Source organism: Mesoplodon bidens (genome assembly GCF_964165515.1).
Source record: "Mesoplodon bidens genome assembly, chromosome: 1".
NCBI classification, from domain to species: Eukaryota; Metazoa; Chordata; class Mammalia; order Artiodactyla; family Ziphiidae; genus Mesoplodon; species Mesoplodon bidens.
In genome coordinates, this window is record NC_138176.1 from 187,652,958 (window position 1) to 187,679,539 (window position 26,582).

A 26,582-nucleotide genomic window follows, 5' to 3' on the forward strand; every position below is an offset into this window, starting at 1 on the left:
TAAATGCCATCACGAGTGTTATAAGAGAGACGGAGGGATTAGACACACACAAAGAAAACCATGTGAAGACAGAGGCAGAGATTGGAGTGATGTAGCCACAAGCCAAGGAATTTAGTCACAAGAAGTTTAAAGAGGCAAGGAACAGATTATCCCCCTAATACCTCCAGAGGAAGTGAAGACCTGCCAACACCTTTATTTGGAACTTAACAGCCTCCAGAACTGAGATTGAATTAAACATCTGTTGCTTTCAGCCACCAAGTCTGTGGTAATTTTCATAGCAGCAAGAGGGAAATAAATATACCAGCTTTAAGTCTTTTTTAAATGAAATATCTCTCATCCTTAGGTGCCATTAAGACTCATATACTTTTCTGAGAACACTTTTTAGGGAACGTGAATGAAATGAGTGAAAAGTCCCTGTCTGATATCTTCATATTACTGAATGACATAACTTGTTCATTTTTTTTTCCATTTTACTTTTCAATTTCAGATACAGTTACATATTTAGCATTGAGAAATTTCTGTATCTCAATTACTGGCCCTATTTATTTAATTCTTAATTATTGTAATTCTTCAATTGATTTAGCACGTTTACCCTCAGCCTGTGTATAATGATAGGATTTGATTTTTCTAAATAATCCCTGGTTGTAGCTAATAATTGAATAACCCCTTCTAATGTAGAAGCAAAGTAAGTAGTCGAAATTTCTTGCTGCATTGTTTTCTATGCAACTTATAACAAATTACCACAAAGTTAGATGCTTAAAACAACACAATTTAGTATCTTACAGTTTATAGTTCAAAAGTCTGACATGAGTTTTATCAGGCTAAAATCAAAGTGAAAGCAGGGCTGAGTTCCTTTCTGCAGATTTATAGAGAGAATTAGTTTTCTTATCTAGCTTCTAGAGGTTGCCCACATTCCTTGGCCCATGGCCCCCTTCCTTTATACTCAATGCAGCAGTGTTGCAACTATCTGATGACCCTTCTTCAAGAGTCACAGCTCCTCCCTGATCACAGTGGGAAACGTTTTCCTCTTTTCAGGACCCTTGCGAATACATTGGGTTGACCCAGATGATCCAGGCTAACCTCTCTATTTCTAGGTTCTTAACCTTAATTACATATTCAAAGTCCCTTTGCCATGTAAAGCAACATATTTACAGGTTCTAGAGATTAACACATGGATATCCTTGGGGTCCATGATCTAACCTTTCTAGTTCCGCAACCTAATTTTCATGATGTAGGAGATTTTAATATTTCGAGTTACTTTTAGAAAATAAAAGAGCCTTTTTGATTTTTTAATCTTAACTATTTTCTAAAGTCACTCACTCTAAGTAAAATACTTATTTAAAACATTAATCATCCAAATATTTTATATTTGTATAGTGCTGCTAAATACAATTCCAGGCTTTCAGTCATTTTGAGAATCATTGTTAGAGTAATTTTTATCCTGGAATTATTTTTCCTAAATTAAAGCCATATAATAATTTTAGTAGTACTATTTAAAATATATTGTTTAATTACTTGTTAGATGATCTTTCTTGAAGTGAAAGACAAGAATTATCCTATTTTTATAAATTAACAAGATGAGATGGAGATATTGATTTTACCAGTGCCTATCAAAAAGGAAAAAAAGAGCTAAAATAAGAGGCCACAAATATTTTACCTATAATCCTTTTTGTGGTTCTTTAAATTCCATTGTAACCAAGTTATTGATTCATTGTGTTTTTCTAACACGTTAACTGAATGTGTTGCCTAAACATTAGAGAAAACTAGCAGACTCTCATCTGCCGATTTTTTTTTTTAGGTATGTGGACATTTCTGCCTGTCTCAAATCCACAAATTCATCAAAATGTATTCATATCCCTCTCTTCCAATGAGCCTATCCTGATTATCCCAGTCCACAGTGATATGGTTCTTCCAAAGATTTAAACTGTTTCTTTGGTATATTGTTTATTTGGTACACGTGAGCTGCCTTGAATTATGCATTACTTTTTCTATGGATAAACATTTTCTTCCAAATGAATTGTGAACTACGTGGTGGCAAATGATATTCATTATGTTTCTTCATATTCCACTTGTGCTGATCATACTGTTCTGCCCATTGTAGGTAATTATAGCACATTTGTTTGTTGCTCAGCAGTATCACATCCCCATCCTCATCATCATTATCAGCATCATCTGTAAGCATTTACTGAGAAAATGACAAGTCATTGTCTAGAACAGCAAAGAATGTCCTCAGAAATGCTTAACACATGTTTTTCTTGCATCATACACAGGAAAGGAAATACTGTCTTGTACTGGTGAATTCATGGGCCAGTTATGAGCACAAAAAGGCAGTGGAATCTAATGAACATTTTAAGGGATTAAAAAAAAAATCAGGAGATCTGTTTCCTACTCCTTCAGGCCTTCACTAGCAGACTAACTCTAGGCAAGCTAAGTTATCTTGGTCATTGTGCTGTTTCCTCATCCTGCAAAATTGCCACTGTAGCAATATCTTTCCTACATATACCACTAGGCTATACTGTGGGTATATTTTAAAAATAGAAGATAATTTATTTTAAAAAGGTATATTTCTCATAAAAACCAAATTCTCTTTCATTGTCATCTTAAAATCACATTCTCAAATGGGAATTTCCAAGGGGATAAATGGTATTTAAAAGACATTCTCTGTGGAATTCCCATTTTAAAACTCCCTTGAATGTGTTTCAAGGTAATAAAATCCCCTCCCCTCCTCTGCTATAGTGTGGAGACACTAGAGCAATTTACTTGTCTTCCTTGCTTCTGAGACCTTGAAGTTTCTGAAAATGGGCAAGAAACGATCAAGGTCCTAGCAAGGAAAACCCCAGCCCATGCTGAAGCCTAATTTATATGAAGTGTTATTGTTGTACCCACTCTACAAATTGTACTCATTCTACAGATGACAAAACTGCCTTACAGGATTGTTGAGTTGCAAATGAGTAAATATTTGTGAAAACCCTTATGCAAAGACATTGTTTTTAGGTGCTTAACTCAGGAAAATTGAAAAAGTTCATTTATTAATCTATCTGCTTTGCTGATGTTAATAGCTTCATGTTTATTAAAAATTCACAAATCTGACATTTCAGATTTGAATGATTCAGTTCATGTTTCTCATAATCAATCTATGTGATTTGAACTAGATGTTGTATGTTATGCTTTAATCTTCATTAATTAATCTTCATTAATAAATAGCAGCAACTATTTCTATGGCTATGACTATCAAAAATGTTTACATGTTTGATAGCCTTAAAGTGCCTAAACAAATCATACAGACAGAAAGGACTTGGATGACTTGATATTTTAAAATTACATAAATATAAGTAGACAAGTTGGTATTTTGTTTTAAAGTAGATGCTATTGGGTTATTTTGGCATAATTATCATGGTTAAAAATAAAACTATTTTAAATGGGCAGATAACAAAGATAAACACACATTTATTATTTTTTTAATCTTGAGATCACAATGTTGTATTTGCACATTACCCTTAAACCACATCCTGCATGTTTTGAATTTCAGAGAGTTTAGGATTAAGGGCAGTTCTTTTTATCTTATGCTTATTCTCAGAGTTTGTTTTGATTTTTTTCCCCTAGCATGATACATAAGAGTTTTAAGTTCTTTAAAGATCCTCTGGACTTATGAGCAAAGGAAGAAGAGGATCAAGATGATCTTATTTTTATTTAATATTTATTAAGCATACAAGTTATTCCAGAATTTTTGGAAAACACCAAATGAAAATAGCCTCCAAAAAAATGTTTACCTCTTAGATTTTTAGTTTCAGATGTCTAATCATTCCTGCCACTTTCCTTTTACATATGAGAAAAATAAGTCACAAAATGCTTAAGTTGCTTATCTCTGGTCATATAGCTGGTTAAAAGCAGAAATTAGAAGGGCCCCTGATGTTTTCCCTCCTACCCAGTCTAGACTCTTTCCAGTATCCCAAACTGCCACTCATGACAACTAAGTGTTTCCAAGAAGGATGAATATGTCATTATACATTAGAATGGAGGAAGATTGATGGCAAAGATGGTGTCCTATTCATCCATGTGCCTAGCACACAATAACAATAAACACTTTACAAACATACACTGAATAGTGGAGCTGCTGACCAGTGCTCATTTTGCTCTATCACATAGCAGTGGAATCAGTGCATCATATTTGCCTGAGGGAGGCATCTTAATTGAAGCCTAGCTGTTCAATTAGCCTCGATTTTGTGGTCTCATGGGCAATAAAGGTCACAAACTCTTCCTATCTAGAAGGAAATAACCTCTAGAACACTGGTCTTGAAGATCTTAATGCTCAAAGTGACCATACAAACGTCCCTGTGCAAATAACATTTTACAACGCCCCCAAGTTGATGTTCTAACACAGTCCCTCACTGTATTGTTCTGCTGCCCAGATGAGCAGACAAATCCACACAGGCTCAGAAATTCCTATTATAACATACTCCTTAAACAAGATTTTTAGAGACCAAGAAAGTAATTAAAATATTACAAAATTATGCTTGGTAATGTAAGGTACATCTAAGGTAGTAGTACAGTTATATTTCAATCTAAATCTAAAAAATTATATTTGATCCCCAGACAACTAAAACTTGTGTGACAACAAACTTCCCCAATAGAATGCTAAGATAATAATCCAGGCAAATGGGTACCCTCATTTAAAATGAGATTTTTGTCCCAAATCCCATGATGAGTGAAACTAAAACACAAGAAGGATGCCTTTTTGTCTGTACTAGATTTTGTCTGAAGTGACCCAAGACACTTGAAATAGACGAAGAGGAACTTCTTGTCTCCTTTTCACCCAAGCCGTCTTCTGTAATTCTTTGTTTACCAGGCTAATGAGAAAATCTTGGCAAGAAAACAAGCCAGAGGAAGCTCTTGGCTTCTAATTCTAGCTCTGTCACATATAGTTATAACTTGGGGAAATTACTTCTCTCAAGTCACAGTTTTCTAATCAGTAAAGTGGAGGTGATAAGTGTGCTTGTTTAGTTAGTTCATTGTGAGTACTGGATGAAATAATGCATGTGAAGTGTTTAGCACAGTGCATGGCCCAGTCTACACAGTGCATGAACCAGTTTGATCATTTAATAAATATTAGATTTTAATAACAATAGCCGAAGCTTTGATGTGAGCTTAAATGGGATGTGGGAAGAGGATGCCTTTCAGCCACCTATAATCTTAGACTCAGGGTCACCTTGGGCACCTTAATAACAGTTGCCCTTTCACGTGATTCAGCCTAAGTCCTTAGGCTATGACAGCAGGTGTTGCCAACAGAACCTCCGAGTAATCATGACTGTTCACTAGCATTAAGTTTTCTTTTCCTTCAGACTCTTTGCAGGAGTGGGTAGTGGATAGGGTTTGAGGGTCTGGCGTATTCTTGCTAAATCCAATCTTATTATCATTTCTTCAACAATAATGTAACTTAAATGCCAATTTACTGCCTAAAACGTGACTAAATAGAATTTATGACTGTTGTGTTCATATTGGTTGCAGCAGCCTTCTAGTCCTGAAGATTGGGACAAAGTCTTATACATCTCAGTTGTCTTTTCTGTTCCATCCTCCATTCTTATCACAGCACCGTCTGCTCCAGCCCCATACTTTCTTCTCCAGAAGACCTTTTAAATTCTCCAGCGATGTCTTTAAATTAAAACTCATCGTACTCTTACATGAAACTACTCAGTGACTTCCTATTGCATTTTTTCCCACCGTTATTGGAATATAATTGCTTTACAGTGTTGTGTTAGTTTCTGATGTACAACAAAGTGAATCAGCTATATGTATGCATATATTCCCCATATCTCCTCCCTCTTGAGCCTCCCTCCCGCCCTCCCTATCCCACCCCTCTAGGTTGTCGCAAATCACGGAGCTCATCTCCCTGTGCTATGCAGCAGCTTCCCACTAGCTATCTATTTTACATTTGCTATTGTCTATATGTCAGTGCTACTCTCTCACTTCGTCCCAGCCTCCCCAGTGAGGTGGATGGACCTAGAGTCTGTCATACAGAGTGAAGTAAGTGAGAATGAGAAAAAGAAATACCGTATGCTAACGCATATATGTGGAATCTAGAAAAATGGTACTGATGAACCTAGTGGCAACGCAGGAATAAAGATGGAGACCTATCTCATTTAAATCAAATTGAAAGCCATTCTTAGAGCCCACTTAGCCTACAAAATTTGGGTCCTACTTAATCTTAAAATTTATCTCATGTCATCCCTTCCCCACCCACTTCTCTATTCTCACAATAATCCAGACACAATGACCTTCTTTCTATATTTTTGAACAAGCCAGGCGATTTCCTGTAAGAGGACCATTGCATTTGCTATTCCTTCTGCCTCGTATGTTATTACCTAGCATCTTCCCACGGCTTTTGTATTATTCAAGTTTCAATTAAAACATTTTCTTCTCAGAGAGACCTGATTCAACCTCACTATCTAAAGTAGCTAGGTCCTTTCCAATTAATATCAACTTCATTGTTCTCACAGCACAGTATCTATACCTACAATTATTTGTTTACATATTTATGATTCTTCTTTCTCTAATGAAAAGCACTGTAGTGAGAACAAGGACCTTATCTTATTCACCATTTATTATCAGTGTTTAGAACAGCAATTTGCTTATGGATTCTCAATAAATATTCATTAAACATGAGAATGAATGAATGACCTGAAATCTTTCTTTAGTCGTAGTCTCGTCTCCACTGACTCCCCGTCCCATACCTCTGAAATGTATTCAGCATTGCATAATATTGTTTAGGACTTTGCTACTTTTATATCAGTTAGCTTTTACCTAATCCCTTTAACTCTCTGCATCAGGGGTCCCCAACCCCCTGGCCTGTTAGGAACCGGGCCGCACAGCAGGAGATGAGCAGTGGGAGAGTGAGCAAAGCTTCATCTGCCGCTCCCCGTCACTCGCTTGCTCGTGTTACCGCCTGAACCACCCTGCCCCCCAACGTCCGTGGAAAAATTGTCTTCCACAAAACCGGTCTCTGGTGCCAAAAAGGTTGGGGACTTCTGCTCTACATGGCCACCCTGCATTTCACATTCCAGGTAATGCTGCACAGGCTTCCTTTGTTCATTTGCTTACTGATTGCTGGGTGGGGCACCATCACCTCTCTTTGGGGGCTGAGGGTGGAGAGGTGGACATTTATTAAACCCTTGGATAAGCCCTTGTTTCCTCCAGAAGGTACTCACTTCCAGGCAATGTTGAAGGGCAATATCCTTTAGACCATGCACAATCTTGTATAGAAGGCAAAGTATGGCAGTGTGAGTTTTTCCAATCCCACCATGTTCCTAATTTATACATAGGGTTGAGGACATCTTACTAGAGGATGTGCTCATTGTCATAGCAACAATTTACAACTAATTTTGAGACATTCTTCCATGCTTGCTGGGAGGTAGTCTGGTGTTAGAGAGAGCAAAGACTTGAGTTTGGAAACTTTCATTCAGAGTCCCAACATGGCCATTTACTAGCTGTGAGTCCTTGGACAAAATATAATATTTTTCTTATGTGATTAAAAAAATGAAAATAGAAATGCCTAACTTACTTAATAGAAATGCAAGTAAAGCCCCTGTCACGTAGAGGACTATCAATAAATTGTGACTCTTATACTTCTCACCATCAAGGGTGCATATGAATCATGCCCATTTTGAGGTTAACATTTGGAAAGTATGTAGAAGAAAGATATTTTTCTTCTCTCTTTTGTTCAGTTATGCATTTAATCAATAAACATTATCATATGTCTTCTCTGTGCTGGACATGAGACTTGACTGTGGAGGAACAAAGGTACATGATGGTAACATCCCTACTCACAAGCAGCTTACAGTCTAACAGGGGGACAGTCAAGAGACCAATTAGGTACAGTATGATAGTTGAGAGGAGAGCTAAGAAATGGGTTCTGTGGGGATACTGCATAGGGGCAGGGGGTGGGTCCACAAAATCCTCCAAGAAAATGATTCTAAGAATAAGAGAAAATGCCCAGATGCTAAAGGAGAAGAAGTTCCAGATTTCCATATGGAGAAGTTGCCTGTCTTCTTCATTAGACTGTGCACTCCATGAGGTCAGGTTCTTATTTCGTTCAGTATTGTATCTCCAGCACCTAGGACAGCGCCCGGTGCACACTGGTCTTTCAATAAGTATATTTGAATGAGCTCCTCCAAAGCAAAGTATGATTAACTCTGTTCAGTAGCCTATATTAAAAGATATAGATGAGTTTTTTAACTTCAAATTGTATGGAGACAATGAAAAAATCTTTTGAGGTTGACAGAAATCAGTCTATAATGAGAATGATAAATAATTTACTACACATTCATATTCAGTGAATTATAGAACCTCACTATATAATGAGTTCAGGTATCAATTTATAGTTTCTCCTCACTAAGGAAGTGGGTTTAACCCAGAATTAGTCTTGTTAATTGAAGAGACTATGTTCTGGCTTTGTCATATCTTCATTGTCAGGATGCAGTTATCCCACTGGGATGACCACGTTCTGTCAGCCTCTCTTATTTCTGCTTTCTTAGTCTTTGATCATGCCTGAAGCCCTTTGATCCAAACCAATAACACCATGCAAATTTCTAAGTGCCTATCAGCTTGCTAAAAAGAAGCCACATGTGATGTCATAGTCATTTTCCTCTTATTCCCAGATTGTCTCTTATTCTCCTAAGCAGTTGTATCATCCCTGCAAAATGAATGTTCCATCAATGTTAATGGTGGAAAGGAAGTAAAAATCCCTTTGTTCATAAGAATCACTTTGTTTTTGGAATCTGAATTGAAAACGAAACCTCCCTTCCTGCCTGCCACCCCACGAGCATAGCAGAGGCTTCGTAGTCAAATGCTTGGGTACAAATCCCAGCATTATCACTAACTATTCCACATACATTGATTTTGCTTCTTGATAGCCTCTTCCATTCTTCTCTCCACCCTACTCTCTACCTAGGGAGGCTGCTTCTATGGGGTACACACATGGTATCAGGGATCTGGACCCAATTAGATTTGGCCAATATGAGGCTCCAGCAGGAACGTATTTTTTCCCTTGATCCTCCTTCTGTGAGATTACCTATAGCTATCTATGTCCTTTGACATCAGTTATCTGCTCTGCTCCAGAATGCTCTCAGCCTGTGCATCCCTCCTTCCCTCTTGGGTTCTGATAAACTCTCCCACTTCGGGGTGAGGGAGAGGCCTGTGGTAGGGATAGTGTCAGTTTCAGTACTAGTAGCCCTGGCTTCATGCAGGATCCCTTGTGATGACCCTATATGACATCCATTAATCCCTGCGTACATACACAAATGTTGCCATTGTTTTCTGTTGGAATTCTGACTGACACACTAACCATATAAGCCTGGGCCCTAGTGCCTCCTCTTGCTTTAGTTTTCTTATGTGTAAAATAGGATTAATAATGTTACCTACATTATGGGATTTGTGTTAGGATTAAATGAGAGAAATTTTGACACTTAGTAAACACTCTTTAAAAGTTAGCTCTTAGCACTAGTATTATTTTGTTACGTGGTGACATTTTCTGTGAAGCATGATTAAATAAATAGCACGCTGGCAGTTTATCTTGTTGGACTTTGTTTAATCACTTCAAATCCAAAACCATGTTGGTTATACACCTTCTTTGAACCAAGGGCCAGGGGAGATATTAAGCATACAAAGTTAGATAAAGATATAGTCTCCAGTCCCCAAGGACCTTGAACACTACAGTATAAAATAGTAAGTGCAAAAAGAAAAATATTTTTAAAACTGTTATGGGAGCTCATGTAACAAGCAGAGGAAATTCCCAAGATACTTCTATTTTCAGAGGGAAAAATCATTGAATGTGAGGGGAAAAAAAGGGTATTGTTGAAAGTTTGAGGAAAGAAGATATAAAAAAATGGGAGTGTGGGAGAGAGCAAGAGCTTATCATAGACAATTATTATGCAATCACTATAGGTCCAAAGGAGTTTATGGTCATTAATATTTGTGAGAAGAGTCATTATAGTTTTCTTTTTTTCTTGCCAAACTCAGTCATAGCTATGCAAAAACAATAAAAGGAAAGTTGGGTCCAAACAGTACTGGAATTTTTTCAATGAGTGTAACAGGATATGTGCAAGGAATTTGAAGAGGTATGCAAGTGAACAATTATGATGCTCCACCATGGAATCTTAGCTGTATAAAGTGGAAAACGAGTATATAAAAAGGGTAGTAAAGATTGAAACATGGTAGTTTAATGGATCAGCAGTTCCAAAGGTCTGAAAGGGCCTCCAGATTATATGAGCTAGAAAAATAGGAGGTGGAGGTTCAGAGAGTGGTATGTTTGGAGAAAAGATTTTGGAATCGTGTAGTTAAAAAAGAGTATACGTCCATTATAGAAAATTTAGAAAATATCATGCTATAGAAAAACATATACACTCTACACATACACATTTGTGTATAAGGGTGTGTTTCTGAAGTTTTTACTTTCCATTATCCATCTATCACTGTACCAATGATATAAGATTTAATTATTGTAACTTCATATCTAATAATGCAAGTTCTGCTGTTTATTCTTCATTTTCAAAATTATCTTAGATAATGTTAGCCACGATCTTCAAGGTAAAATTCTAAGGAATCAAAAGTACTCCATTGGTATTTTGCTTAAAATTTTAATACTTTTATTTTATAATAATATATTTCCTTCAAGAAAAGGGAACACTCTTGCACTGCTGGTGGGAATGTGAATTGGTACAGCCACTATGGAGAACAGTATGGAGGTTCCTTAAAAAACTACAAATAGAACTACCATATGACCCAGCAATCCCACTACTGGGCATATACCCTGAGAAAACCATAATTCAAAAAGAGACATGTACCAAAATGTTCATTGCAGCTCTATTCACAATAGCCCGGAGCTGGAAACAACCTAAGTGTCCATCATCGGATGAATGGATAAAGAAGATGTGGCACCTATATACAATGGAATATTACTCAGCCATAAAAAGAAACGAAACTGAGCTATTTGTAATGAGGTGGATAGACCTAGAGTCTGTCATACAGAGTGAAGTTAGTCAGAAAGAGAAAGACAAATACCGTATGCTAACACATATATACGGAATTTAAAAAAAAAATGTCATGAAGAACCTAGGGGCAAAACGGGAATGAAGACGCAGACCTACTTGAGAATGGACTTGAGGATATGGGGAGGGGGAAGGGTGGGCTGTGACAAGGCGAAAGAGAGGCATGGACGTGTATACACTACCAAACGTAAGGTAGATAGATAGTGGGAAGCAGCCGCAGAGCACAGGGAGATCAGCTAGGTGCTTTGTGACCGCCTGGAGGGGTGGGATGGGGAGGGTGGGAGGGAGGGAGATGCATGAGGGAAGGGATGTGGGAACAGATGTATATGTATGACTGATTCACTTTGTTATAAAGCAGAAACTAATTTAAAAAATAAATAAATAAACTTAAAAAAAAATGGAAAAAAATAATAATAATATATTTCCTTCAGCAATGTAGCCTCTTTGTTTAGTTTTTATGTTATTTTAGAAAAGTTTTTCATAAAAAATGTTTGGAAGAATGTTATAATTTTTAAAAAGCATAATGCAAATAAAGATTGCATGCACAATAGCTAATAGTTTATTTCTAGTGTGAATCTGAGCTATTATTTTTCTGTGTAGATATTTTGTACTGGTTTCAGTTAGCTGTCTCTGGTTTTCTAAGTAAGCTATCAGTCTATATACAAATATGATATTTTTCTCCTTTCAAGTATTTAGACCTTATATATACTTTTAATATTATTTTCATTCATTAAAATTTCCAGAACATTTTGGATACTAACAGTGATGTCAGACGTTACTAAGTTCTTAACCTCACTGGTAATGAAAAGAAGAACCTTTTTAAATATGGACATAATAATAATAATAATAAAGTCAATGATTCTCTTCAGAAATCAAATCTCCAACAGTCAAAAAATGAGCAAAACTCTTAGGTTCTTTATGGTAAATATTTATAGATTGCAAAAAATAGCCACCATTTTTCACTTTGTCTTTTATCCATGCCCCTTTGCAATGACACTTGGCAAGTGATCCCATCAAGAAGAGAAGTCAGTCTGCCTGCCTCTTGAATCTCAGCTGGCCTGTGACCTGCTTTGTGCAACAAGATGTAGAAGGAAAAGTCTGCTGGTTCTCAGAATAAGCCTCCAACAGGGAGGACAAAAGCTGTCTTTCACATAACCCTGAGAAGTGTGTGAATAGTGAAAAGATATGTCTAATTGCAAATGAATAAAAAGATATAGAATTTTGAAATAATTATCAGCATAAAAAATTCGGAAAATAACCTGTATCAGAGAAATTTATAATGACAGACCTTTTGAAATGTTAGAAAACACTTGTCTGTCCAAACTTAGATTCCATTTGCAAAATCATTTCTCTTCCAAAACAAAACAATTCCCTAAAACTAATGATTCATAAAGGCATTCCAGAGTCTTAAAATTCTAGGAGATAAAATTCTTTCTTCATTTGTCTTTATCAGGGGCATGCTGACAGTCTCAGTGGGGGAGTCACCAGTACTTAGCTTGTCTGACAGCTTTCATACCCTGAAATGGATGTTTCAGTTTTTGTGCAGCAACATACTGCTTAGTGCGCTTTTTGTTTAACTGACTTTGGCTTCACTGTTGAAAAAGTCCCGTTTCGATGTATCAGGTTTATGCCTCCTCATTAGGGATTGGCAAGAAAAATCAGGCAACACATGTACTCAACTCATAACAGGTTTATGAATTTGTATTTTAATCCACTTTTGGGAAAAGACAAGCAGCCAGAGATCCAAATGATATATTAATGGTCTAAATTGTACTTTAATTCATCTTTTCCCAACACATGAGAAGTAATGAGGACCTAAATAAGCATTCCATAAGTCTTTTGATTCACACTTGAGGTCACAGACAATCTCAGTAAAATCTCAGGTTCCACATGCTCCTTGGTGTCTGACCCCCCACTTCAATTTCAGGAATGCTTGTATCTTGATATTGATCAAGAGCTTGTTCTTGTACTTTTCATTGTTGTTTTTGTTACTTAAAAAAAATTGTGTCTTTTGCTTAGGTTGCAAATAAATGTAGACCATTATTCATGGTTTCAAATGAGTATCATTTGATTTACTGAAATACTTGTGTTGGTTGTAACTTGAATTATTCTAGAAAAGATTAAAGGGTCTTATCTAAGGACTATGAACATTTTGGAAGTTTTCCTTTTATAAACATAGCATCATCATTTAAAAGAGCCCTTCGATATATAAAGTATAGAGTTTTCATGCGTCTTTTGGGAAATTAACTATGATTAAAAAGTTATTAGAATGGATAAGATCATATATTGTATGATTCCATTTATATGAAAAAAAAATCCAGAAAAGGAAAGTCTATAGAGATACAAAGTAAATTAGTGATTGCCTGGGACTGCGAGTGGGAACAGGGATAACTGCAAGGGATCTCTTTGGGGTGATGAAAATATTCTAAAGCTACATTTTGTTGCACAGCTCTAGAAATTTACTAAAATTCATTGAATTATACACTTAAAACTTTAGGATGAATTTTTTATTATGTAAACTATACCTCAATGAAGCTATTATATTTTTTAAAAGAAAAAGAAAGGTTGGTAGAGAAGTTTAAAACAATTATTTATAACATTTTCTAGTTATATTGAAACGACAGAGGTATCCAAATAAGAAAGCTTTCAATTACTAAAATATGTCACACTCAAGCTGAAATAAGCCTGATTCTTCAAAGGGGCTCCGTTAACCTATTATATCCATTCTGGATGCCAGAATCATGATTTTACTGTCAATTAGGCCCATCCTGTATAATACCTGGAAAGATTGTTTAAATTTTAACTTCAAAATACATCCAAAGTTTTAACTGAGGATGACTAAATTTAACAAATGAATTGAACCATGTACTGCAAGCTAAACATAATTATATAAACTTAGATAATGGAATTCTGATATGATCATTCCATTTCCTTATCCCAAAGGAATTGACAAAACTCTTAACACAGTACAACTACAATAGTGACAATATAGTAAATTGTTTTTTAAGCAATAGATAATATTTACTGAGGTTTTATCATGTATTAGGCATTGTTATGTGCTTAGCAAAAATTTAATTCACACAGCAACCCTAAGAGGAAGGTGTTATGACCATTTTGTAATAGAGGAAACTGAATCTTATAAAGGATAACTAACTTACCAATGTCACAAAGTAAGTAGGTGTCAGCGTCAGCATTTTGATCCAGGTCTGTGTGTCCACTTCATGATGGTTAGGAGCATGGGCTTCATGGGAAGTAGGTGTGTGAGTGTGTGTGCCCCACTCTCTAGCTGCATGTCCTTTGGGAGGTTCCTCAAACTCTCAATGCTTTGAGGTCCTACATTTATAAAATGATGATAATAATGCTATCTAGCCATTATATATATTTTAGAGAATTAAATAAATTAAATAAATATATGATAAATATAAAGCTAATATTTTGCTCAAAACATAGTGGGTTCTTAATAGATGATAGATAGTAGTATTAATGGTAGGAATAATTAGTATTCCCGTTGGAGGAAAATACACATTTTATAAATGAACACATTAAATTAATTAATCAAGAGCATCAGTTAACTTCATTCTAATTCTCTAACTACCTCTCACCTCTTCTATCTCGCTGTTTTTCTACTACCCTACACTGTGCTTTTTTTGAAAATTAATTAATTAAATTATTTTTTATTTTTAGCTGTGTTGGGTCTTCGTTGCTGAGTGCTGTCTTTCTCTAGTTGCAGCGAGCGGGGAGCTACTCTTCACTGTGGTGCGCAGGCTTCTCATTGCTGTGACTCATCTTTGTTGCAGAGCACGGGCTCTAGGCACACAGGCTTCAGTAGTCGTGGCATACAGGCTCAGTAGTTATGACTCGCAGGCTCTAGAGCGCAGGCTCAGAAGTTGTGGCACACGGGCTTAGTTGCTCTGCAGTATGTGGGATCTTCCCAGACCAGGGCTCGAGCCCATATCCCCTGCATTGGCAGGTAGATTCTTAACCACTGCGCCACCAGGGAAGTCCCTACACTGCGTTTTGGTTTTTTTTGTTTGTTTGTTTGTTTGTTTGTTTGTTTGTTTTTGCGGTATGCGGGCCTCTCACTGCTGTGGCCTCTCCCGTTGCAGAGCACAGGCTCCAGACGCGCAGACCCAGCAGCCATGGCCCACGGGCCCAGCCGCTCCGCAGCATGTGGGATCCTCCCAGACCGGGGCACGAACCCGTGTCCCCTGCATCGGCAGGCGGACTCTCAACCACTGCGCCACCAGGGAAGCCCTACACTGCGTTTTTAATGATGCATTTCTAAAGTTAAATTTGTAATTTCCTGACTATCACCAGTTACTATACATCAACAGTTCTAATCAGATTTTTTAAATAATTTCATAAAGTGTGTTGTTCATTGGGAGGATTTTTCATTTTAGCAATTTTTTAAAATTTTACTTAAAAGTTTATTTTTTATATATACACTACCAAACGTAAGGTAGATAGCTAGTGGGAAGCAGCCGCATAGCACAGGGAGATCAGCTCGGTGCTTTGTGACCGCCTGGAGGGGTGGGATAGGGAGGGTAGGAGGAAGACGCAAAAGGGAGGGGATATGGAAACATATGTATATGTATAACTGATTAAATTTGTTATAAAGCAGCAAATATATATATATAGATAGATAGATAGATATAGATAGATAGATAGATAGATAGATATAGACATATATATACTTTTACACATATGTAACCATACTTGGAAAGATATGAATAAAGTAATTTTCATTTGGCCTGTACAGATTTTTGTGAAAACATCTCCTTCTGATTATTTTCTTAGGTCTAAAATTATAGAAATTTTAGTTGAACATTTTGTTTTTATTGAAAAATAAAATGAATCATAGAAACAATGATCACAATAATTCCTGGTGGGAAAGAAACAGTATTTTCATGTTGTTTACAAATTGAGTGAATAGGGCAGAAGGTAAGGCTTTGGCAACACCTAAATGTGAATTTAGCAGTTTCATGAAAGACAAAAGGAAGAAATTATTCTGTTACTCTGTAGAGTGGAAAGACAAACAGGTAGAAGGAAGAGGTTGCAAGAAGGCTTAACCACAATGTTATATCAGCTTCAGGTGTACCACATAGTAATTCCATATTTTTATAGGTTATACTCCATACAAAGTCATAACAAAACATTGACTATGTTCCCTGTGCTGTATATTACATCCTTGTAATTTATTTATTTTATATCTTGTGGTTTATACCTCTTAATCCCCTTCATCTATTTTGCCCCTCCCCCCCACTACCCTCTGGTAACCACTAGGTTATTCTCTGTATCTGTGAGTCTGTTTCTGGTTTTTGTTTTATTTGTTTTATTTTTTAGATTTCACATGTAAGTGAAAATATACAGAATCAGTCAGCTATACTTCAATAAAAGAAAAAGAAAAAAGAAAGAGGAAGCTTAACTAACTAAATGCTTAGGTCTAAGCAGAGTTTTGGCCTCTTGTTTATTTTGGTGTGTTTTGTTTTGTTTTGTTTTGGTGGGTGTTCAGTTTGGTTTGGTGTAGAGACTTGCTGGATTTTGCAGGAACCTACTTAAGGGCATAGGACTTATGAATATAGAGAGGCATTAAGAGTTTGAACAACCCCCCCAAAGACACACAGTGAACATGGAGGGAATCACACTTATACTCAGTTTGGCCTTACTTGAATTTATCTAGCTTCAGAAACCCCCAAAATCTCAGGATTCACAAAAATCACAGAGCAGGCACTTAACTCTCACAAGACTAGAGAAGTGAGATTTGAAAGTTATTCAGATTTCCATGGACAGAGGGCTTTAACACACATGGGAAGGATATATATAATAATGTAAAATAGTGAAATTATGGTCAAATATATATCATTTTAGACAATCAGTCATTTTATCCACAAGAACATTAAAGACTAAAGATGTTTAGGTCATTGACTAAGTTAAAAATTGAACAGTCAAGCTTGTATTTTTTAATTCTTTACAATCTATATTTATTCTATAATATTTAAGTATTTATTCTCTTGGATCTAGAACTTAATGAGAGAGAGAAATTTACCACAGTGATGATGACTTATTCTACAGTTGTATCAATTTTTGCTTTAGATATTTTAAGGCTATGTTTTCAAAGGTTCATTCAAGTTTAGAATTATTATATCTTTCTGTAAGTGGAATATTTCATCATTATCTAGTGACTCCCCATCTCCAGTAATGAGTTTTGCCTTAAAGTCCATTTTGCCTAATATTAATATGCCAATACCAGTTCTCTTTTGGATAGAAACTATCTTATGTGTATTCTTTGATTATTTAATTTTCAACCTTATATTTTACTTCATATTTTTGTATTCACTCTAATAATCTTTGTCTTTTAACTTAAACATTTGGCCACTTACATTTATTGTAATTAATTATTTTAATTTATTATTATTGCATTAATTTGCTAGAGCTGCCATAACAAAATACCATAGACTGGGTAGCTTAAATAACAGAAATTTATTTTCTCATAGTTCTCAAGTCTAGAAGTCCAAAACAGATCAAGGTGTTGGCAGATTTGGTTTCTTCTGAGGCCTTTCTCCTTGCTTGAAGATGGTTCCTCTCACTGTGTCTTCACATGGTCTTTTCTCCATGCACACAACCCCCCAATGTCTCTCTGTGTGTCCAAATTTCCTCTTCTTATAAAGTCAGATCGCATTAGGGCCTACCCTAATGGGCTCATTTTTACCTAATTAGCTCTTTAAAGGTCCTTTGTCTAAAACATTCTATGAGGTACTCAGGGTTAGGTTTCAACATATGGATTCTGAGGGAACACAATACAGCCCATAATACTGTCATTACTTTTGTGTATTTTACTTGTCCTGACTCTTCCAAATTTTTCCTCTTCCTTCTTGCCTTCTGTTTCATTGATTGATTGTTTTTTTTCCTCACTTTGTTTTATCCTCTAATAATTTAAAGATGATATACACTATCTCCTGTTGTGACCCAAATTTATACATACATATTTAGCAAATTCTAAAATTAATCAGTATAACTGCCCTCATTCTAAAAAAATTTAGACACTCCAACTTTAACTCTGACAACTTTCTCCAAACATACATTTATATAAAAAATTTTAGGCATACTGTTATTTTTATTACAGAAGATACTTTTATTATTTAACACAGTCAACATTTGTTTATATTTACCTATATATTTATAATATTTGATTCTATTCCTTATCTATTCTATTTTTTCTTATTATTCTACTCTTTATCTCTAACTTGCAAGCTGGAGTCACATGCTTTTGCCTGAAGTACATCCGGCAGAATTTCTTTGAACAAGAGGCTGTTGTTAGCCAAGTCTCTTATTTAATTAGTTATTTATTTGGTCTAAAAAATCTATATATTGTTCATCGTAAAAGTGTTTTCTCTGGACGTAACTCTGGAATGAGTCTTCTTTTCTCTGAACACAGTGGAGATACTTTTTCATCCTTTTTTTTGTTTCTCGGCTTTATGTTGCTGCAATAGGTCTTGTTAGTCTCTCTATCTGAAAGACTGGATTTTGTTTCCTGTCACCCCCACCTGACATAATAATGAAATCTTTGCTGAGATTCTCTAAAGTTGGGCAAAGTTGGGCAAATACCTGCAAGACAAGGATGACTTTAGGTCACCTTAGATAGCAGTTCCTCTCTGGGGTCCTGCTTTCATTTATTTTTTGGACTCTGAGTATTCATCCTTTTCTTGCCAGTGTATCAATGCATGTTACAAGTTATTTTTTAGATTTTATCCAGATTTCGTATCTGTTTTCAGCAGGAAGATCAGTTACAATATCTGGTATGCTATTCTGATGGAAGAATAAGGCTGGTCCATCTCTCATTTAAAGAGAGAGAGACAAAAACAGAGACAGAGAGCGACAGAGGAGCTTTCTTTTCTGTTAATAGAATTCCATTTGAAAGTAAAGGACTTATTTTGGATCTTTTCCCCCCTCTCTGTCCCTGCATGATTTGCCTTACATCATGAGCAGCCTTGATTGAATAAAGATTACAAGCACCTTTCATATTACATATGAAATATGTATAGCTCATGGCCTTGTTTAAGTAGGGACAGCAAAGTTAGTTATTGGTTTATTTGTGTGAGAATCTCAAGAAGTCTAAGTTATTATCCACTTAAATTTTGTGTTGTATAAATTAAAAACTAGGTGACCAAAAGCATGGAGAAATCCATATAAATTTAACTGGGAGTTACATGGGGGAAATGAGAAGGACTATGGATTGAGTTTATACACAATTGGGCACCGGAATAACAATGAATATTAGTCCATCCAGGCATATCTATGGGAAACATCACTAATCCATCACAACCCTCCCTCCCCTTGAACTAAGAAAGTGCCTCAGAATTCTTCTTAGCACAGTCTTCTCAGCACCCAATGCTGTTCCATAGTAAGCTGGAAGATGAAGCATCAGCAGAATAACAAATAATTGTAAGTTGTGCCTCTGTTCCTCCATTTTTCCATTGGCATATTGTTAGCAACCTGTTTTCATAGGTGTAGCAGGGAAAAGAATTATTTCAATTTTCTAACTTCATCCTTTTGGAAACTCTGCTATCTAAGGTGACCTGTGTTAGTGCTCCCTATAATTGACTACACAAAGACCCAACAAGTAACAATCCAGTAATTGCTCAAGAGGAACAGGAAGGCTTGTTTGCAGGTTCTTCCAAATATAGAACTGCTCCATGAAATTCTTCATTTTGATTTACATTTGGAAATGAATACATTACAAGCTTTTCCAATTACACTTAGGGTTTTTTTCTTTTTCTTTTTTTCCTCCTAGAACTTGAGATCAATGTCTATTGGCTTGAGCAGGAAAAGACTACAATTCTTCTATTTGCATTACCTTGTTTCCACTTTAGGGCCTTTCTACCAGCTGTTCCCTTTTCCTGATAGGCTCCTATTCTAGATCTTTACAAGGCTTACCTCTTCTTAGCCTTCAGGTCTTGGCTTAAAGACCTCCTCAAGGTCTTTTCTGATTACTCTACCTAGAGCATCCTTCACCACCACCAACTCCTCTAGCCAACCATCTTCTTTATTTGCTTTATAACACTTATCCCTCACTGTAAGTATTGTTTTCTTTTCATGTCTATTGTCTGTCTCTGCTTACCTAAACATAAGTTCCAAGAGATCAGGACCTTTACTGTCTTGCTTATCACTGTATCCTTGGCACATTCAACAGTGTCTCACATGTAGTAGCTGCTCAAAGATATTTGTGAAGGAATTGATACAAAGGAGAAATATGTACTTTAAAATGATGACAAAGAGAAGACAGTGGGACTGGGAAAAAGTAAATAATGTATTTCAAATACTGAAAATAATTTCTGTCCTTAGGAAGACTTCTATGAGTTATTTATTGATATTGTTATATACAACTGCTATATATAAACATTGTATGCATGTTCAGTTAACTTTTCATAAAGTTCTTCACTGCCAGGAGAAAATAATAATAACTACTCCATAGGATCATGGTAAGTATGAAGCATAAAGCACTTAGAATAGGATATGACACACGTATCACTCAATAACTGTAGATTTTATTATCATGTAAAATTTACTGAAATGAGTTTTGTTCATTTACTCTCTCCATTCTCTATTTTTCTATGTACTAGTCCGTGATCTTTATCCGTGACAGAAATTCTCATGGGCAGGAGGTGTCAGGATACATTGACTATGCCCACAGGCTAAAGATTGAAGATTTTGAAGTCTACTTTAGTGGAAAAAAAAGACTTCTTCCAAGACCCACAGATATGAGGTAAGTTGTGCATATTTTTCACAACTTCAATAAGAGAACAAGTTTCTCAGAGGTAAAGATAAGGATTTTAATTTTATTTTCTGGAATGCTAATGTATATATAACAGGAATGTGGTAAGAGTGGTTTGAATAAAAAGTAAATACATTTTAAAACGGAGAATGAATATAGATGCATATTTTCCATTAACAGCCTGAGGAAGGGAACTCTTCAGAGATGAGATAAGTAAAGTCTCAGTGACATTCCTTTTAAATGATAAGTAGAGCCTAAAATTTGCTACTCTCACATGGCTCTTGCACCACTTGGGACTTCATCTGTCTAGAAGCCTCAAGAACAGTCCATGGAACACATTCTCCTCCCACTTTTTTTTTTTTTTTTTTTTTTGGTCACCAACCAAAATCCAGGCCTCTGAGTAGCTCACCCTCATTTACTTTCACCACTGGCCTATATGGGTATTTCTTCTACTCATGATTCTTTTTACTATTGACCCCATCCTTTCCTCTGTAACCCTTATCCCACCACATAGGATCTACTCTATAAAGTCAACCTATTTGTAGATCTCGATCCTTCTACCACCTCCTGAATAGCTCTCAAGCTAAACTTTTTATTCTACAACTCTCACTTACCATAGAACACAAAAGTAGTAGCAGCATTCTGCTTTAACTCTCCACTGCTGTATCCAGATTATTTAACACTTTTTAAAATTGGGATATTAATGAGAACCTGCTGTATAGCACAGGGAACTCCACTTCACTGTACAGCAGATTATTTGACTCTTTTAACAACACTATTCCTCTGACATTCCTGCCCTCTTGTGTCCATCCTTCTTGCTATTATCTAAAGACTTCATAACCCATCACCATTTCATGGACATACCCCTTTTCCTATCCAACCTAGATGCATAGCAAAATCATTTAACTTGTCTCCTGCAATAATCCCAGCTGCCCATGTCTTTTTGTGCTTTGGTTGTATCTGTTCTGATAACCCTCAATAGCAGATTGACCCAATTATCCTCTTGCTTGCACCATTAGCTTGACCCCTGGGTAAAGCAGAAGGAAATTTTAAGAAATTTCACAAAGGTGTGGATGGCTGCTACCAATAATTTATGGTCTCCAAACTCAGCCAGCCCCTTTTTGGCCCTCAGCTACCCATTTATTTGCTGTTTCTCAATTCGTAGTTTCACCATTCTCCCCCCAAAGTATTCTGAAGCTGCACCACTCTCTCAAAACCATTGTTCTCAACTGCTGACCCTGACTCCTGTCCATATTTGCCGCACATTTCATGGAGAACGTTGAGTCTAAACATAGAAGCCAACACCTGATCTGTCTGTCTCTCTGTCAACCAAAATCAGCTTCCTCACTAGCTGGCGCCCCCCTCAGAGTGCTCTTCTGATTATTCCCAATCACAATTCCATTCTGGCTGCTATTGGCCCCTGGGCCCAACATCCATGTTCAGAACACATCTGCCCCTAACTCTTAGAACACCACATGCCCTCCTTCCCTCAGCCCACCTCTCAGAGGCCCAATTTGCTGCACACTTGTCCACATTCCCCCAACACAGCAAGGCTTAGGCTTCCCCAAAGACCACAAGGGAGTATATGCCCTCAGAGTGACTCAGGCTTTTCTGGTGACATTTCTGAAATAAAATAAGTGGCTGCACTCTCTACTTTTTGAAACAGTTTTTTTCTGGAAAAAAAATAGTAGTTCATTTTTATTAAGTGATATATTCCTTTATACATGCATCTACTCTCACCACATTTTTCCAGATTCGGAGAGAAAAGGACTCCTTGACTTGGTTAGAGCTAATTTATTCTACTTGTTTTTTTATCCTTTTCACCATTCTTTTCACTGAAACCATACTTCATCTATTGTTCTCTTTTTTATATATATACATTCTCAAACTGACTCTCCCAACTGGCTCTTTTATCTTGTCTCTAAACATGCTGGAACCATTTCTATATTAAAGAAAAGAAATCCTCTACCTCTCTTATAATTTCCAGCTAAGCTCCTCAAAAGAACAAGTGTCTCCAACTCTCACTTCTCATGTAGGTGCTAACCCATTGTAATTAGCCCTCTGCCACCATTATTCAAGTGAAACAACTCCTGCTAAAATCAACAGTGACTGCCAGTTTCAAAATCTTATGCACTATTTTTATTTCTCATCTTATTTAACTTCTCTACATTATTTAATTACTGTTGATCAATCCTTATGCTGATTAATTCTTTCTTCTCAAAACTATTCAAATATTCTAACATTTTATGTCAGAATCTCTCATTGAACTCTCCCCTTGTTTATTTCATGCATGTTGATAATCACCAGAGTTCATCCTTGGACTTCTTTTCTTACCATATGCATTCTCTTGAGTGATTTGATCACTTTTCTGGAGTGGTGTTGTCTTTGAAACTATAACCCTAGCACAGATCTCTTCTTTATTTAAGACTCAATTATCACTCACTTGAGAACCTTCTGAGTATCCCACTAGCATCTAAAACTTATTTTCAAAATTAAAATCATTTTTATCTGTGAAACCTACTGTTGCTTCTGTGTCCCCTTTCTTGGCAAATAGTACCACCCTGGTAACCCAAGGCAAAATCCAAATGTTATCCTAGACCTCTTCCTCTCCATCACCACCACCTCTATAACTAAAGATTTACTAAAAATACTAGATTCTGTTATCTTAAAAGCTTTGTTTATATTAAAGCAAATATAAAATATGTCATTTCACTTGTAAACACTTCAGTATGAATCTTCATGTGATAACATTTTAAATGAAACCATCATGACATTATACCTAACAAAATAATTCCTTAATATCATCTAATACCTACTTAGTCCTTATTCATACTTCATTGACTATCTTAAAGTTATCTTTCCATAGCTAGTTTGACCAAATCAAAATCCAAACAATACTGTGTTATTCTTTTACTTTATAACAGCCCCCTTCCTTCTTTTTATCTTTTATGCTGTGATTTGTTGGAGAAACTAGGTCATTTGTCCTAAGCAATGTCATATTCTAAATGTGACTGATCGTGCTCATGCTGTTGTTTGTTACATACTCCCTCTATCCTCCTATTTCCTGTCAACTGGCTTGATGAAATTCAGTTTCAATTTTTTTTAGGTAAGTTTATTTAAATTTGAAACTCTGTGAGTTTGATCAGTGGGTTCAGGTGGTGTCAGTCTGATGACTCTATTATAAAGTTTCCATCAAATTTCACCCAGTGGTTTTAGCATACAATAATGAAGGCTACCTAAATGTTTTTACAAAGGTTTGTATAATTGTGATTTTCTAATTCTATCATTCATTCTGCATTTTTTAGCTAGAATTCTTCCACAGAGAATAACTTTTCCTCATTGTTTATTTGATTGCCCTGAAATAGAATTCAATTCATGCAGAAAGACAAAGTAAATGTTTTATTATTTTCCTTAGTTTATGAAAAAATGCAAAGCTGAAAGCACAAGAGTATACAGATAGTGCCAAATTGTTTTCAAAGTGGTTATGCTATTTTATATCCACCAAAAATACTATATAAGTGCTCTCATTAGCCCTCATCCTTACCAACACATGACATCTACGAACTTTTTTTTCCACTGTGCTAAGTTATAAATGATCTCTCATGGTGGTCTTAATTTTTATTTTTGTGATTACTAGTCAGATTGAGCATCTTTTATTGGTTGTTCAGATTTCCTTTCTTTGAAGTATCTGTTAAGACTTTTCCTCATTTTTTCTATTGGTTGTTTATTCTTCCTTTTCTTATAAATTGTAGGAGTTCCTTTTATTTTTTTGAATATTGATTAATCCTTTGCCTTTTATACATATTGAAAAATATAATTTTCCAGTATGTAATTCTCCTTTCACTTCCTTTACATGGACTTTTGATGGTCAGAAGCCAGAAGTTTTGAGAGTAGTTCATTTTATTAATCTTTTCCTCAAAGGTTTGCATTTTTTGTGTTTTGTTTAACAAATTCCTACCTTTCTGGAAGTCGTAAAGAGATTGTCCTATAAAGTACTGTAGTTTTGCTTTTTATTTTATATCTTTAACCTACCTGAATTTAAGACTGTATATGGTGGTTAGGTAAGGATGCACTTTTTGTTTTTCTCCTCCATATGACTAATAATATGTCCTAGCAACATTTATTGAAAAGTCCACTATCCCTTCTCCCACATCTGCAACACCATTTGTGTCAAAATTTGAGTTCTGTATGTGCTGGGTTGTTTCTGGGCTCACTCTTTTGTTTTACTGGTCTCTCCTTAAAATAATAAAATCTTACTCATTTGTTATATGTTCATAATAATTCTCGATATAAAGAAAGGCAATTTCTCCATCTGGTTTTTCTTTTTCAAGAGTATCTAGTTTATGCTTGTCCTTTACTCTCTCATATAAATTTTAGTCAACTTCAAATATTCACACACAAAAAATGGTGTAATCTTGATTGGAATTGTTTTCAAGTTATGACCAATGTACCACTGATTGACATCTTTATGGTATTAAGTCTTCCATTTATTTATTTACATTTACTTATACCCTCTTTAATGTCTTTTAATAATATTTTATAATTTTCTCAATTAGAGAGTTTTGTCATTTTGGGTTTTTTTCCCTCCTTGGTGCCAGATAATTTCTGAGCTTTCAAACAAAATTAGCTCTATTACGAAGACCCCACTGTAAGATTTTACCATGTTGAGTTTAATTTAAGCCATCCATCAGAATCATACTTCAGAATTTTCACTCAAGAGATTTCATGCCATTAAATGACTTAAACAGTTGTTACTAGAGGAAAAAAATATCTTTGGTATCCATAATTCCACACTTAGTTTGATTCAGAACTAAAACAAAGACTTTTTAAAGCTTTCAAAATGTCCCTTTCTATTTACTTATTTTTTGACATGCTGTTTTATTCTGTGTAGGAAGAGACAGTAGTTCTGTGATTAGAATCCTGCCTTGCATTTTTACTGTGGAAAGCATAAATATGAGCAGACAGCTGCAACTGTTATAAAGTGCAGCAGTAGAAAGGGCTGAGAACTTGATCATCTTGTCAATTCAGACTTCATCTTGACCACGTGTTTACAATTCAGTACCTTCATTTGGGCATGATTGTGAATAAACTATAAGCAAATAGCATGTTACCGTTTACCAAGTTCCTTTACACTTCCCTAGAACAACTTTGTGAAATAGGTTCAACAAGCATTATTCTTAACATCCGAGGGAGGATAAAAGAGGATAACTCACTTGCTAAAGTTCACAAGTGAAACAGTGATAAGTGAGAACAAGTTCTTAGGAATTCACTGCTTACTTCCAAAACACTCTTCTAGGTTTAAAAGTGTTTGTATCCTGAGGACATTTGCACTATGTAGAATCCTTGAGTTACATTCTGCCCCAGATTTAGCTGCTTAAATTTCTGTATTTATGTATTGTTGAACAAAGATCTAAGGTCTGCCTGTTGAGCTCTACCCATCCCTCAAATGGAATGGTCAGGAGGAAATGAAAAATTTCTCTTTGTGTTTCTCTTTGGAGAGTCCATGAAATATTCATACCCTTGACCGAAGAATGCCCCTAAATACTAAAGCTTAGAGAGGTATTATTGTCAAATTTCCCTTGCCGTCCCATTGTCTGTTTTATTAAAACATTGAATGTGCCAAATCTCTGAAGTTAGAACTATAAAGTTGCACTTGTCCTGTGCTTAAATGCATTCTCATGAAAACATCTGGTAACATATTGGCAGGTTCTGAAGTTAAAAAAAAAAAGACTAAATGACTCAGTGCTTCTACAAGTGGTATATAAAATATT

At 35.8% G+C, this 26,582-nt stretch overlaps 1 protein-coding gene across 2 annotated transcripts in view; it reads left to right on the forward strand.

Moving 5' to 3' along the window:
• Positions 1-26,582, forward strand: part of CFAP299 (cilia and flagella associated protein 299) — a gene marked incomplete at its 5' end in the record, with an annotated part of 640,072 nt that overhangs the window by 513,540 nt on the left and 99,950 nt on the right. For both annotated transcript variants that reach the window (XM_081232737.1, XM_081232738.1), the window contains one exon: positions 20,660-20,802. In XM_081232737.1, the coding sequence (XP_081088863.1) occupies positions 20,660-20,802 (143 nt within the window). The remainder of the gene's footprint in view (positions 1-20,659; positions 20,803-26,582) is intronic.